At 29.1% G+C, this 15,737-nt stretch overlaps 1 protein-coding gene across 4 annotated transcripts in view; it reads left to right on the top strand.

Annotated features, from left to right (window-relative positions):
• Positions 1-291: 291 nt before the first annotated feature.
• LOC136976333 (microtubule-associated protein RP/EB family member 1-like) overlaps positions 292-15,737 on the top strand; it is a 36,428-nt gene continuing 20,982 nt past the window's right edge. For 3 of the 4 annotated variants that reach the window (XM_067271597.1, XM_067271584.1, XM_067271604.1), the window contains exons 1-3: positions 292-389; positions 9,183-9,326; positions 9,409-9,447. In XM_067271597.1, coding sequence (XP_067127698.1) covers positions 9,194-9,326; positions 9,409-9,447 — 172 coding nt within the window. In that variant the 5' untranslated portion in view covers positions 292-389; positions 9,183-9,193. The remainder of the gene's footprint in view (positions 390-9,182; positions 9,327-9,408; positions 9,448-15,737) is intronic. The other variant, XM_067271590.1, reaches the window with a different exon arrangement.

Genomic DNA, 15,737 nt, shown 5'->3' with positions numbered 1-15,737 from the left:
AAATATTTTAAAATTTCTCTGCTTTTAATTCTCCGAATACAACAATTATTAAAAATTTATATTTTATTTAAACGATAATTATATATTTTCCATTATTAAATTTTTTCAAGAACCGTTTGTCAGGTTATGTTCGATAAGAAAATTAATTTTTAAGACCGCAGTAAACGAATTAATTATTTTAATTAAATAATTATACGAAGGTAAAAAATAATAGTTTATAAATATTTAAATTAAAATTCGATAAATTTTTTTTTGAATAAAAATAATATTTGAAATCGACGAATTGACTTGTCGTATAAAAGCGAATGGTGTTACCGGTTTCATAGAGATCTTTTCGAAGTCGGAGTTGGCCAGTTTTCGTCTTACGTGATAATTCAAATATATTTAGCGTAAGTTTTCCTTTATTAATAAATAAATTTAATAATTATATATTAAATTTAAACATAATTAAAACATTTGTGTTTATTAAACCGCTCGAAAAACGATATAAATCCAATTTAAGCCTAAAATGGCGCTTTTAGAATGATCTAATTTCGATGACATAAAAAAAAAAAGGATTACTTAATTAGGTAAAAATTAAATTGATTTTAATACCTTAATAAGGTCAGTTCGGATTCACTCGATAAGAATTTTACTCAACTCGGACCGTATGTATTCTATAGTTATAGTAATAAGTGTATGAAGTCATTTGCCGCTATTGATTTAGGTTAAAGAATGGTAGAAGTTACTTTTAGGTAAATGGTATATATAAGTGTATATGAATCGATTACCTAAAAGTAATCTCTACCATAAAATGTGTTCTTATTTGTAGACTAGTATAATAGAATACAAAATGATTATGTATAATAATTTTTTTCATTAGTTTCAGGATATGTTTATATATGAAAATGTGTATTAGTTATGTATGTATAAAGATATATAAATTATTATATACTTAATACATATAAAAGCTATATATATATATTGATAATTTTAAAGATCAATATGATTATGTTTGGAAAGGAATTTAAAGAAAAATCAATTTTTTTTTTTTATTTAAATTAATATACTTTATCTTATTAAATTCTATTTAAATTATAATTTCGATGATGATAACCTTTTTAATGAAATATTCTTATGTTCAAATATGTTTCTAATTTGGAGGTTTTGTTTTGTTGTCGCAATTCTTTAAGAAGTTAAGAATATTATGTAAGATTCTCTTATTTAGGAATCATCTTTAGAAAAGTCTTACATATTAAAAGCATGCTAAAAACAAAGCTAAAATTTTATTGAAATTTATTAAATTGTGGGTTTTTTCTTTTTTTTTTTCCCCCTATGTCAATCATCAGCACTTAGTCTGGTAGAGGTGATGTATAAATCTGTCAGTATGAATATACTCTATTTATTTCCAAAAAAATAAATAAATATAAAGCATTCTGGAAAAGGGAGATGATGACAAAATTAAAAATTGTCACATTTCGTAGAGTATTTTTTATTTATTTATTTACTTTTTTAAGATTCATGCATACATATAAATATGTATTTTTAAAATACTAGATATAAACGGGTATGTGTTTTTAATTTAGTTTGCAAAATAGATGTGTGGTGAGATGTTAGCCTACTGCCATGGAGATTGACTTAAAATCAATTCGGGTCTTCATAATTTATGAGAAGTGATATGGATTGAAGTGTTAGCTATCCGAACTGGACAACCTCATTTCGGGTTGGACCTATTTTAAATGAATGGAATTTTGATCTGACTGATAGCTTTAATGCCCTGGTTATGTTGTTGACAAATCAAAATTAAGAGTAATTGGACAGTAGAATGAAATAATTATTATAATTATATATATGATTTTTTTTATCATTTCATAATCCTTTTTTTAAATGCATGTTTACACATTTTTCTTAGTTTTAAATAATAAGAATAGTCTGTTTAATTCTAGACATTTTAAAATAAGACTGTTTACTGGCTGTTTTTACAATTAATTAGAAAAGATGAAATTGAGTTGTTGAAAAATAAATCCCCTGCAATTCCAATCCAAATAATTGAAACATTAAAAGCAAAATTTCTCTGCCAATAGAAGCTTCTCTTAGTTTCTATAAGATGGAATATGCAAATAATTTTGATTCTTCTTGCAGAATTACAGACAAAACCTTTCTGTAATAACAATTTTCTTTTATCATTATTTTTGTAATTCAAAATAATTCATGATTATGATAAATTTGTATCTATATTTTGCTATTTTGATGTTTTTTCTTTCCTCTAGAATATATTAATTTTCTCTGAAAAATATACTTATAATTGTATTTAAATACTTTTTGGAATTAATATTATTCAATATTTATTTGAAAGTTTTAATTTAAAAAATATATATATGTATACTGTACTTTGAAATAACATTCTGTTTTTCCAAACAGATTGTGTTTAGTAAATGGGATATTGATAAAATTGCTTTATTATACATTTTTGTGAAACTGTTTGGATACAGTTTCATTAGTGTGAGAATGCATTTTTGACATTTTGGAATTTGGCCAGGCCTGCATGATATATGTGGACAATTTAGTCATCACAGTTTAAAATTATTCTTTTATTACTTTCAGTTGTATTTTTTATCAAATATTTGTTTATGATTCATTATCAGTCTGTATAAAATGTAAATAATCATACTCTTATCATTAATTATGTAGATTGGTTTCATGATTGAAGTAATTCCTATGGAATAAATTGAGTTTAAGTCAAATTTTTAATTATAATGATAATGCAATAAATTTACGTCAATTATAGTTAAGTATTTTACTTTTTCTGCATAAGTCTTTCATTTTTTAATATTACTGTACTTAAACCAGATCAAAACATTAAAATTTATCTAGCTGTGTTTTCTTAAAATTTTCTTGTAATTTTCTTGTAATTCAGTTCTAGATTTGATTATTATTATTATTATTATATTATGATGATGATTCATTCATTCAAGCAGTTAGCTATTAGCTAAGAATTAACATATTAACTGCCACTGTTGAAAAACTTTGTCCCCTTGGGATATTCTTTTTTCTATAGATTTGTTCTTTTCATATCAGAAAATCATAATTTGCTCTTTGAATTGATTTTTTTTAATGTTTATGCTAATTTTTGAAAGTTTTTTTGTTTGGTGGATAATATATATACCTCTATACCTCAAGGCTAAGATGAATGATGTACAGATCACGAGTTGCAGGTTGGTACAAGTTTGTTTTGTGTTATTTCTTGAAATACATCTACAGAATGCTTTGAGGTACTACTGGTAGTCCACAGAGCATATTGTGTAATTTGTCACTGAGGCACAAACCTTGTACCTTGAAGAACCAGGGGAAATTTTTAGCAAGTTACACAAGTGGTACATCATGACATATTATTATATATCGTGGCTCATTGTATTTAAATCATAAATGATTGTTGGGATGAGATTTAATGTCTTTTTTCCCTCTCAATATTTTTACATGTTGGAAATATATATGGAAAGGACTGAAAATCAGTTTAAAATAAGACATTCTTATATTATTAATTTTTAAATATTGGAATATAACTATTTTAAATCTAGTAATATGCACAGGTATTAACCAGACTTCTATGAAGATTAAAGTAAAAAAAAAAATTATCAGAAATTCTTACAAAAAATTGTCTCAAAATATAAATTCAAATTCAATTTTAATCTTATTTATTTAGTGTGTTTGTAGATACTCTCCTAAAAATCTGATAATTAATCAATATTTCTTCTTTGCAATAAAATTAATAAATTTAACTACTGTAAATAATTTATTTTTAAAATACTGCACAATAATTCATAGCATAAGTTAATAATTAAATATAAAAATGTTAAAAAATACATGAAAACAGTCAATAAGAAATTAATACAATGAATAAGACAGACAAAAGCATTACCAATGCTTTCTTATATCACCAGATTCATCACATGACTGTTTATATAAAATTTCTCAATCATCTTGTTATAAAGATGATGCCAAAGTTTGCATATTGTTTAACACTACATTCCAATGTATGCAAATATTCCATACACAGCTCTATATACCTATTAAAGAGATATTTTTAGAACTTAGACAAGAATATACTTTAACTTTATACAGTTAAAACTTATTAGAGATAATTTTAAACTTAAGCATTTTGACGACAGTTTTTTTCAATTGAAGCAGATGATGAGCTCAATTATAGGTGTTAAAAATTTCAATCGCTGTTATAGCCACAACTTTCTTTAAGTCTATCAAATATCAGAGATAGGTGTTGGTATCATAGAAAATCGTGTATAAAATTTTTTTCTTTTTGATGTTTGTGCTTCTATTGATTCATTCTTTTTAATAGCATAAATACTTTTTTAATATTAAGTGAAAATTGACTATTAATCATTTTTGTATAACCTTATTTCACCTATTTCTGCATTATGACAAAAAATGTAATCATCTATTTAATTCTATTGTGTATTTTATACATTTAAAACAGCAATATAACATGTTGATATAATAAAACTGAGAATATTTTATTGTAATGAAGATTTATAAATTAAATGACAAACAAATACAATTATTAGTAATAACGATAAGAATATTCTTGCTATAACAAGAATTTATTACATTCTTATATAGTTTAACATTGGAGTGTTATTACTGACATAAATATAACCAATATAAATTATAATTAACCAATTAAATTAGATTACTTAATGATGTTTTTGATACATGAACGTGATATTTACTCTCTAATACTTGTCATTAGATTTCTCTTTGTGGTAGTCGAAGAATGAATATCCAATTTAATAAAATATATATATATATATATATATATATATATAAAACATATCAAAGCCCAAAAAATATTAAAACCAATTGATTGGCAGGTTAGATCTGACTACTTTACCATTACTATTAATAATTAAATACTGAGTGATTTGGCACTTGTAACAGGTGCCATCTTTTAATAAATTCAGAAAATTTCTGGAAGAAAAGAATTTGTCCAGATGTGACTCAAACCCACAACTGTTGCTTATGTGGATGCATTGCTGGTTATGCTACTCAGACCTCCATCTAATCTCTTGCTTCCAGACATTTAATTTAGATATGACCAACTAGTTACTCATGGTGCTGACTAAATTATTTAATAAAAATTATAATTATTAAATATATGTGGTGCCTAATACCTACCTCTAGTGACAAATTACTTGGTATTTAATTATTAATAGTAGCAGTAATATAGCCTGATTTTAATCTGGAAAATGTTTGGTTTTAAAGATTAAAAAAAAAAATTCTAAAAATTGTAGTTCTAATCTTTAATATTTCAGAGAGATGTCTTAGATTTCTAAGATCATATTTCATTACTGTACAACTAGAATATTGATGTTACGTATGCATTATAATGATTGTAATTTTTAACTTTATTGATTTTTTAATGTTTGACTTGTTTAAATCAAATATTAGTAAACTAAAAGAAGAAAAATTTTTTTATTTCCAAAATTTAGCATGCAATAAATGAATAAAATAATTTCTATCCAATAAAATATTCTCCCCAAGCTTTTATCAAGGTTACTTTCAATTGAACCTTGATTTTTAAAAAAAAATATATTTTTTTTTGTACTTTATATAGTGTCTTTTCTGGCATATAAAACATTTCTTCCCTAAAAATTTTTCAAAATCAATGTCTTATATGCTGAAGGTTGACATTTCAGAAGTATGTGAATGGTTTAAAACCTTATGGAATGTAACAAAAATCACATTACAGGTAGGCCTCCTACAATGCGGTAGATACGTTCCTTGAAAATACCGCGTTGTGGGAAATCGCGTTATAGGAGACACCAACTTAATACAAAAACTGAGATTCAGTTCTAAAAAGAGAAACTGCCTTTTATGGTGTAACATTTTCATCACTTTTTAAATTTATGTATATAAAAAGCTTAAATAAAATTCAACATCATGTAAAAACTAAAAAGATTATGATTTCAAGTCAAAATTAAAAAGAAACGTAATGTTATGCTCACAAATTCGGTCCTCGTCGTCACTTATTATAGTTGTTCGAGAATGTTTGACTGGCCTTATTTCAAGATCTGAGCTTGTTTCATCAAGTTCCACTGCACTTATGTGATCCATTGCAATTTTTCTGTTTTGTGGAAGATAATTCGTTTCTAAATACCCTAAACTGCGTTGTAAAAGTATTGCGTTTTTCCAACCGCATTGGAGCAAAAACGCGTTGTAAAGGTACCGCGTTGTAGGAGGCCTACCTGTACTAATGCCACATTTCTTAAAGAATTTAAGTACCTTGATAATACTGAATGTGATTTTGCTGTTTCAAAAAAAGCAATGATTCTGATTGAAATACAAAAGATATTTCAGAAGATTTGTCCAACTCTGAAGATAAAGATTAAAAATGTTGTTATAATTCTACATTTTTTTCCCTTTGTATGTTAATGTTTTCAATCAATTTATATTATTATTGAAAAAATTATACATTGTTGAAAATAATTGTTTGGCGGAAAAAAATTTTATCTTATACACCAGAAAATAGTATTTTAATTCTAAAATTTTACCATGTTTCTTGTGAATTTTTACTGATGCTTTATTGAAACTTTTACTTTTTTAATACCCATGTATATTTTTCAAAGGTGATTGTCCTATTTCTAGGCTAAATGAAATATTATTATTGATCAGTCTATTTTAACAAATGATCAATGGCTTTTTTTTTTATTCTTTTTACTGTTGTCTAATTTTTATATTTGTCTTTTTTAAAAAAAAATTAACCATTTTTAACTATATATTTATTGTGTGTGACTAATATAATATAGTTAATAGTGTAGAATTTATATTATACTGAGTAAGTTATTTTAGTCAGAAATACTGTGTACTATGACTTTTTGGTTCTTGAGGTAATGTAAATATAAATTAACCTGTGATTTTAAATAGTGTTCTGACAAAATGATTTTGTTAATGTTAGAAATGTTAAAAAAAAGTATTTTTTGAAACATTTTAAAATTCTCATTAGTAAATCAAAAATAATCATTTGTTACTGTTCATAATGCCCTTAGTCATTTACTGTCTGAGGCCTATGTTCTTTCATTGCAGTTATATGCCTGATTTCAATGCAAATAGAAAAAAATTTAGACTATTTATTTATTATTTTTAAATTATATTAAAATTCAAAATTAAGTAGTTTTGATAACTTACCCATATATTAATCAGCAAAATATTTTATATATATCCCTCGTATAACGTAGTACTCACATTCTGAAAAGTGTTATGCAAATTCATGCTATACGAAACAAAGGACTAATGCAAAACATAGGTTTAGGTTCTAAAAGTTAGCAAAATTATACTATTCTTTTCTGTCACTAAGAGAAATGTTATAGCAATCAATAATTAACAGAATACTTTTGTGACTTTTAGTTATGTGTTGTTAATTTTAGTTAAACAAGGGCATTTTTTTTTAAAAGTATTATCATCATCTCAGCTTTTTATGTCGATCTTGGTCAGAAATAGCAGCAATGACTTCATTTTTCTTGTTTTTTTCCATAACTTTTATGGAAAAAAATAAGAAAAATGAAGTCATTGCTGATGTAGTTTTTATGGATGACAAAATCAATGTTATTAATTGAAAATTTGTTCTAGGGGCCTTTTGTATGTTCCATCAAGTACTGAGTGATTTTTCTCCAGAATTTGTTTTGGAATACTGAATTGTTTGTTCGAGTACCAAGATACTGCCATATTTTGTTCATCATTTCTACAAATGATTGCTTATTATTAAAATTTTTTTTAACTGTAGATAACACTTGCCTAAAAATGTTTAATCTTCTTATTTAGAATACTTAATCTATAAAACCAAAACATGATGAGCCTTAAAGGCTAATGTCTGAAAGTAGCATCAACAATGCCTGTTTGATCGTACAATTTTTTCTTCCTTGTCTAGCTTTCCTATCAGTTTTCATTAAAGTAAATCTGACGAAAGGCAGAAAACAAATTAAAATTTTCAATATTGTAAAATCCATGGGCAAATCTGAGATGACACGTATGCTTACTTGAATTAAAAAATATTGAATAACTGAGTTTGCACTTAATTGTGAAATTTTGTACAATTTCCCAAATTCTCAAATCATGTTAGAGCAAAACCATGTGAAGTGCCATGTTGTACAAGTGATGTCTGTACTAATTAAATTTTATTATTTTTTATGTCCTTGAAAAACTAATCATCACTAATTTTCTGTCTTTGGATCTTTTGTGTTCTGAATATTTTTTGATTCTTCTGAAATGAATTAAATCATCTTAGCACAGATATATTTTTGCTAATTTCAAAGTTATAGGACGAAATATTACTTTGAACAAAATTTTAGGATGATAGGATTTTTCTTGATGACTTGTGAGCACTAAGATTGGCCTTACTTTACTGCCAGACTTATTACACCACCACAGGACATCAAATTAGACTTAGAAAAACACTATTTTATTTTCAGAATGCATTTCAGACCGAGTCCCTCATCAGCTTTTTAGCTACAAAATTAAGAGGAGGTAAAGTACCGTAATTGACACAAATGAGAAAAGGCTGTAGACTTACATTTAATATGTTGATTTTGATGTTTAGAACATTAAAAGATTAAACATGCCATAAAAGAAAAAGTATACATAAAGGGTAGTGCTGATACAATAAAACAATAGGTCCAGGTCTGATATGCATTCTGAAAATAAAAGTGTTTTTCTAAGTCTAATTTGATGTCCTGTGGTGATGTAATATGTAGCGATAAAGTAAAGCCAATCTTAGTGCTCAAGTCATTAAGAAGACTAGACAAGAAGCATATCATAGGATTTTTCCTGTTAAATTTAAAAATGTTCAGCAAAGAAATTTTAATTTAGATTCCAATAATCAATTCTAATATTCAATTGGTGGGACATTATTACTTGAATGTAATGAGGCTTGTTTTTGCACAAAATTGGAATATGGATTAGTATGCTTTGTTTTTAAAGCTGAATATTAAAATTTGTGTTTGTGAATGGAAGAATTGATACTTTTGTCCAATATTCCCTGTTAAGTTTGTTTTGGCCTTCTTTTTTAATGTTGTTGAATTTGAGTATTATTTTCAAAAATATTTAAAGTTTGATGATGATTGTATGTATATGAAAAATAAGTAATGAATTTTTATTAGCTGTACTATAATTAATGATTAAATATTTTAAATTTAATCTTTAGAAGATGTCTGAATTAACTTGTGTAAATGTCTATGCAACAAGTGCTACTGCTGAAAATCTAAGTCGCCATGAAATGCTTGGTTGGGTAAATGATTGTTTACAGACTAATTATGGAAAAATTGAAGAATTGTGTACAGGTATGATTTTTATACTTAAGAATAGGAAAATATTATGTTATTAAATCAAAATGTTTTATAAAAAAAGAATTTTAATTTACAGGTGCAGCATACTGTCAGTTCATGGATATGCTTTTTCCTGGTTTGTAATATTTCTGTTTGTATATAAAAATGCAATTTAACATTTGTAAATTAAGGAAAATTTTTAGTTTAGTTAAAATTAACCATTTGAATTTCTCAAAAAAAAAAGGTAACTATAATGCTTATCCTGAGTGTAAACATATGAAATTAATCAGTAAATTATCTCAAATTAACAGAACAACTGCAGTTATCAAATAACATATTACTTGGTATTTCAAACTACCTTTCTACAATCGACTGAAATTTAAAAAGAAAATTGAAGCTTTTCTATAATAGTAAAATATTTATGAAATTTTTTTATTAGATACTGAGAAATTAATGTAATATAGTTTTATTATGTGAATCAAAACATTTATTATTCTCCAGAATTTTTTGTGATTATCTTTTGGGCTTAAGTAAACAACTTGCCTAGTAAAAATTACATTACAGATACTAAACATATCTTCATTACTTGCCATGTCCAATCACCAGGACAACTATTCTTCACTGCAGAGAGTCGAGTCCACATAAGTCGTCATAGGTACAACTTGACACCATTGGTTAAGTAGTCAGTTTTCTGTGGTCCCGGTCGACTTACAAAGGCATTAATGTTAAAAAACTCTGGCTTACTCGACACCGTTTAATTCGTCACCACTGGATAAATCGACATACTTTTGCTGTCCCACACATGTTTAGACATCCAATAAGTCGACTCCCCTCCTGGAAAAAAAAATGAGTTCACTTCGCATAGTGTGGTGTGAACTCTTTTTTTTTTTTTAGGAGGGGAGTCGACTTATTTATTAAGGCATTTTTATTAATATATATATATATATGTTATGTATATATATAACATTTTGTTTATCTGTTATTTTATATATATAAAAATACATAAAGAAAATATACAATATATATCAACATCACAGTAGAATTTGATTTTGCATTTTCTCACATCAAATGTTATTTGTAGCATGTGTTTCACATTTCTGTGAGAAATGAGTGTCCCTAAGCTAACAACGCTTAGGCTGAAGGAAAAATACGAACTTGTTTCTGAATTTGAATGTAAGAAAACTTGGCAAGCTGAATTTGCAAAACAAAAAAAAAACCCTTTCAAAAACAACATTGGTGGGAATCCTGGAGAAAAAAGAGGAAATTAAGAAATGTTTTCTTGGATTTTCATTGCGGCTGTCTCAAATGCTAGAGAAAGTTGCCGTACAAAGATGTCGAAGATGTTCTGGTATGTTGGCTAAAGCAAATTCGTTCATCGAATCTTCCTGTTTTGCGACTTATACTGAAACAAAAGGCGATGGAAATTGCTGGGGTACTTGGACTAGAAACCAACTTTAGTGCCAGTGATGATGGATGGTCAGAGAGGAACATTGCACTACCTTATTTTCCTAATTATAGTATTGTGGTTTTTTTCAACTTCGCTTTAGTCGTCATAACGGATAACTCGACACATTTTCACTTTCCCTTGGGGTGTCGACTTATGCAGGCTCGACAGTATTTAATTATTCTAAAATGTCTTCCAGAAACACCAATTTTTTGGTCTTGATTCAAAATCTTTCATCAAAGTTGTTTTTGATATGTATGTAAAAAGTTATCAATTTTGGTATATTATGTTGGTCTTATCCTTTGCAAAAGTTTTTCTTTCTCTCAGTGATAACATCAGGGATGTAAAAATTTTTTTGATTTAGTGATGGTATTTTTCTCTTTTCTGTATTAAAAAGTATCTACAGATTATTTTTATTCTTAGACATTATATAATTATAAAAGTTTGAGCAAATTTTTAATTGATGTGCATGTAATGTAATCCACTTTCCATTCTACCCAATCCTTCCTCCAGCTCTCCCAGGCTATAGGATAGCATACCCATACCATCGGCATAAGCTAAATTTTGGCTAACACAGTTGAACAGATTGCCATTTAGTGAATTGGTCTCCACCCCTCTCATCACTCTCTCCAGAACTATGTTAAACAGCAATGTGGCTAACACATCACCCTGCCACAAACCTTGATTAATTTCAACTATTCTAGTGAGGTTTCCCTCTACTTTGATTTGACATTTTGTTCTGGTGAGCGTCATTTGCATCCAACTCTATGTGGCTTTTCAGCAGGCTTACGATATCTTTCAAAGTCTGGTACAAGAACCTCCTTTTCACACTATCGTAAGCCTGCTGAAAATCCAGAGCTGGTGAACATCCACATTAAACTCGTAGCACACTTCCATTATTTGCTTTATAGTGAAGATGTAATCTTTCGTTGATCTACCCTGGCTTAAATTTACACCGATAGTCACTCAATTTCTCTTCTACTAGTGGAGTCAGCCTCCTCATCATGACCGTAGCTAAGACCTTATACACAGTACTAAGTAAACACTTAGTCTTCCTCTACTGTAGTGTCTTCCTCTACTGTACACAATTTAAAGAATTTTTTTAAATGTGTTAGATTAGTCACTCAGCGTGATAAACCCCTTATGTAAGATAGTCTGCCATTATATAAATCAAATACTATAGTATAATATAATAGAAGGGTTAGAAATACGAAATAATCTTAATGTTTGTGGGATGTTCCATTGTAACGGATGTAACACACACAGTCCAGATTTTTCAATAATCTCATTTAATGTGAAAAAGTTACTGCTCTTAAAAATAAGAGACTATTGTAGCATTATTGTGTGAACTTGGACAAATAATATAGCAGTGAGTTACATTTGCTATCTTAATAAACTTTGGTGAAAATTTATTATAAAATTTTGTAACGGCTGTAACATGAAAAAGCCACCACATTTTTGGTAACTAATGAAATGACAAACTTCTCTGAAACTTTATATTTTTTTATTGCACAATTTGTATGAAATGTATAACACAGTATCAGAAAAAAGTAAAATCATTGGAACTTTTATAAAATCATTCATTTATTGATGGTCATGTGATAATTACATGTAACAAATGTAACCTGCAACTCCAATGTACTGTACAAATTCAGTTAAAAACCATAACCCCCTCTAGAATTAATCCCAGGATGCTCTTGCTTGAAAAGTATGTGCCTCCATCAGTCATATTCATCACTTTTTTGTATTGTTTTCTTGGCACCAGTCCTGGACATTGTCGTGATATAATGTCACTCTCATCACATGCTACAACTAAATGTTTGGTCTCATTACCACTGTCCTCTCATGTCTTTGGCTGTTTTTTAGTTTCAATTCCATACTGAACTGCTAGTTCTTTCACAACTGATCTCTGCTTTCTTGGTGATACTGGTAAAGCTCTCTTTACTCTCTGGACTGCTTTCCCATATGACTGCAGAGTGATGAAAGTCTTTGAAGGGCTCTCATTTAAGGACAAGTCCGAATTAGGATGAAGTTCTTGTGTTTTCTCATAGCTCTCATCCTCTCTTGATTTTTGCTGTCTTTGAGTGTTTCTTACTAGCTGTCCAGGATTGTCTAAAAGCTCTCTGGTCTTCTGCATTTTTTCTTTTTGTTTCAACTATCTTTTCTGCACTCATCTTGGCCCTATACTTTCTCATCCTCTCTGCAGTTGTCATTGCTTCTTTTTTTTGCCAGGTGGTTCTGGTAAATCTGCCATCTAAATAAAGAGAAAATTAATGAAACATAATATAACTGATGTAACAACCTCTCCTGTTACATCCGTTACAAATGCATGTAACTGATGTAACAAGTGCAAATTTTTCTTAAGCATTACTTCAATCATCTTTGCATGAGGTTATGTTTATGTTTAAATGTGATGAAAATCATTAGAAGAATGTGTAATTACAAAGGTTTCAGTAACTTAATGACCAAGATATAGAGAAGTTTGTAGTAAAATGTAATGGACGTAACAGATCAATAGCTGATCCATTTTTTCCCATTATATCCACAAGGATTCTAAATTATCATATTTTTTTACATGGATCTATAATCTAAAGATACTTACTTCTTACTATTATCAACAAGTCATCTAGGCTCTCAATGTAACAGAAGAAAATAGTTTCCTTTATGCTCAAATGTTCAGTCATCATGTGCTGCAAAACAGGTGTGGCACCTGATCATGTGACTAACTTGCCAAAAATGATTTTTTTTACATTTTAGAGATATATCATCATCATAGGAGCAAAAAAAGTATTTAGTGAAAAAATTTTCACTTTAGAATGTCCACTTTTCCATGGAATTACCCTTGTACAGTGGTGCCTCATATAACGTACTTAATCCGTTCCAGGTGCACTTCCGTTAAGTGAAACGTCCGTTATACGAAATGGATTTTCTCATAGAAATACATGTTAAAACATCTAATTTGTTCCGCAGCATAAAATAACCATACTGTATCATAAAAAATGAACATGGGGTGCGTTCTTTTATTCCTCTGCGTAACTCTGCGCGAGCGACATCCATTTAAAAATTCCTGCGGAACGCGTTCCTAAATTCTGGTGGGAGTGCACGCCGTCGAACGGCAAAAACGGTCGCTTGTAGCAGTAGTTTACGGTGGAAAGCGACATGGCATTTTCCGTGGCTCAGATAGTTTCGTTTCTGGGTCCATTACGTGGTTTTATGAATGAGAATTTAGAAATTGTGAAAGCACGAGTTAGCGCACGTGGTGATTAAGTGCTTTATGAATTTTTTTTTTCCGAGGCTATTTTCGAATGCTCTTTCAACAAATAATCCATTTTATGGTTAAATTTTACAATTGGGACCCTTCTTTTGACTTTTAAAGCTCATAGTTTATAATTATAGATTTTTCCATCACCATACTATCGATAGTGCGGGCGCCGCCATCTTTCTTTCACCGTCGTTTCTAAATGCCTACAAACAGCAGCGCACTCCCGTAGTAGTGGAGTCACATTAAAGAACGCACCCATGGAGCAGTCACCAATTATGCCGGAAAGTCTGTTGTTTGCAGCGTCCGTTATTCGAGGCGTACATTATACGAGGCACCACTGTACTTATTTCTGCTTACACGATGCCAGGCTTAACTGTTAGTAACTAATAAAACAAATATCAAATGAATAGTTGGATTCCTTTTTTCATTTGGCTTTTTAAGGCTACTTAAGTAATTTGTCCAGAGGTTGGAAGTCTCCATCTCTTGTTCAAGTAATTTTTTTTTTGATTGTTAAATCTAATTTAGAATATTCTGGAAGAAAAGTGAGTGATCAGTATGGTTATATCTAAAATAACTAATTAGTCTGAAAGCAAAAATTGGACAGAGGTCTAGGTAGTGTAACTGGCAACATATCTGCATGGTAAGCAGTTGTTGTTGATTTGCTTCCCACTCTGGATGGGCTGATTTTTTTTTTCTGGAATATTCTAAATTAAATTATTTCTAATTATTAAATTTAACAAGAGATGGTGGCTTAACCACCTACCTATTTAAGTGGTTTACCACCTATTTAAGATTCAGTAGTTTGGACACAGGTAGGTGGCTTAACCACCTACCTGTGTCCAAACTACTTAATCTTAAATAGCTCAATAAAGGAATCTGGCTGCTCATTTGATATTTGAAGTTATCATCTGGTTGGTTGTCTGTTTTTTGACAAGACTGTCTTGTTTATAAAATCATACCACCAGCTGGGTAACCAGCTTAGAGGTATGAAGGAGTACATGTCAGGACTTGCAATTTGGCACAGAGTATTAAGTGCCCAAGTCATCTCCATATAAAAAAAAAGCAGACTTGTAGGTACTGAGGGGACTGAGAACAAAGTCAAAATAAAATACAAAATGGCAGCACACTCTACAAACAGGCAGTAGTGCAAGATTTGCACATTCATTGCTCTTTGGGAACTTGGAAATTCGAATGTTGTGAAATCGAATTTTGATAAACGAATCTTTGAAAAAAACCCCATTTCCCAATCCCATGTTATTCCCACATATCTCAGGTCAACCGGTCGAGGTCAGCATGTGGCGACCAGAGATATCTAGTTTCAGCATCAGAACGTTTTTGAAAGTAGATGGTGCTAGTCGTTATAATTTTATATTAAAATGAACTTCTGAAATATAATTTTTCTTTTTACATTTATTAATATATATATATATTGTTTGTGCAAAATAATAAAAAAATTTGGACAATACAATAGCCAGGATTATTTCTTTCAAAAATGGGAGCTTTTTCGTTATGCATCGACAAAAATTCAACCCAGGGCAACACACAACGGAGAAAAATTTCAAAATTGGATAGGTTAATTTCACCGAAAATGCATCGTGGACAACCTGGTGGTCGTGGCTGGTGAAGTTTGAACAATCATGCTCAAAACCAGCAATGCCAAAGAAGATTGGAGAATGAGACCCGCCTTGAGCATCAAAATGATCCCGCTTAGTAGTGAGTC

This window comes from Centruroides vittatus, unplaced genomic scaffold (assembly GCF_030686945.1).
Source record: "Centruroides vittatus isolate TY-2023 unplaced genomic scaffold, ASM3068694v2 contig_1110, whole genome shotgun sequence".
Classification (NCBI taxonomy): Eukaryota; Metazoa; Arthropoda; class Arachnida; order Scorpiones; family Buthidae; genus Centruroides; species Centruroides vittatus.
This window is presented reverse-complemented; position numbering and strand designations above follow the sequence as displayed.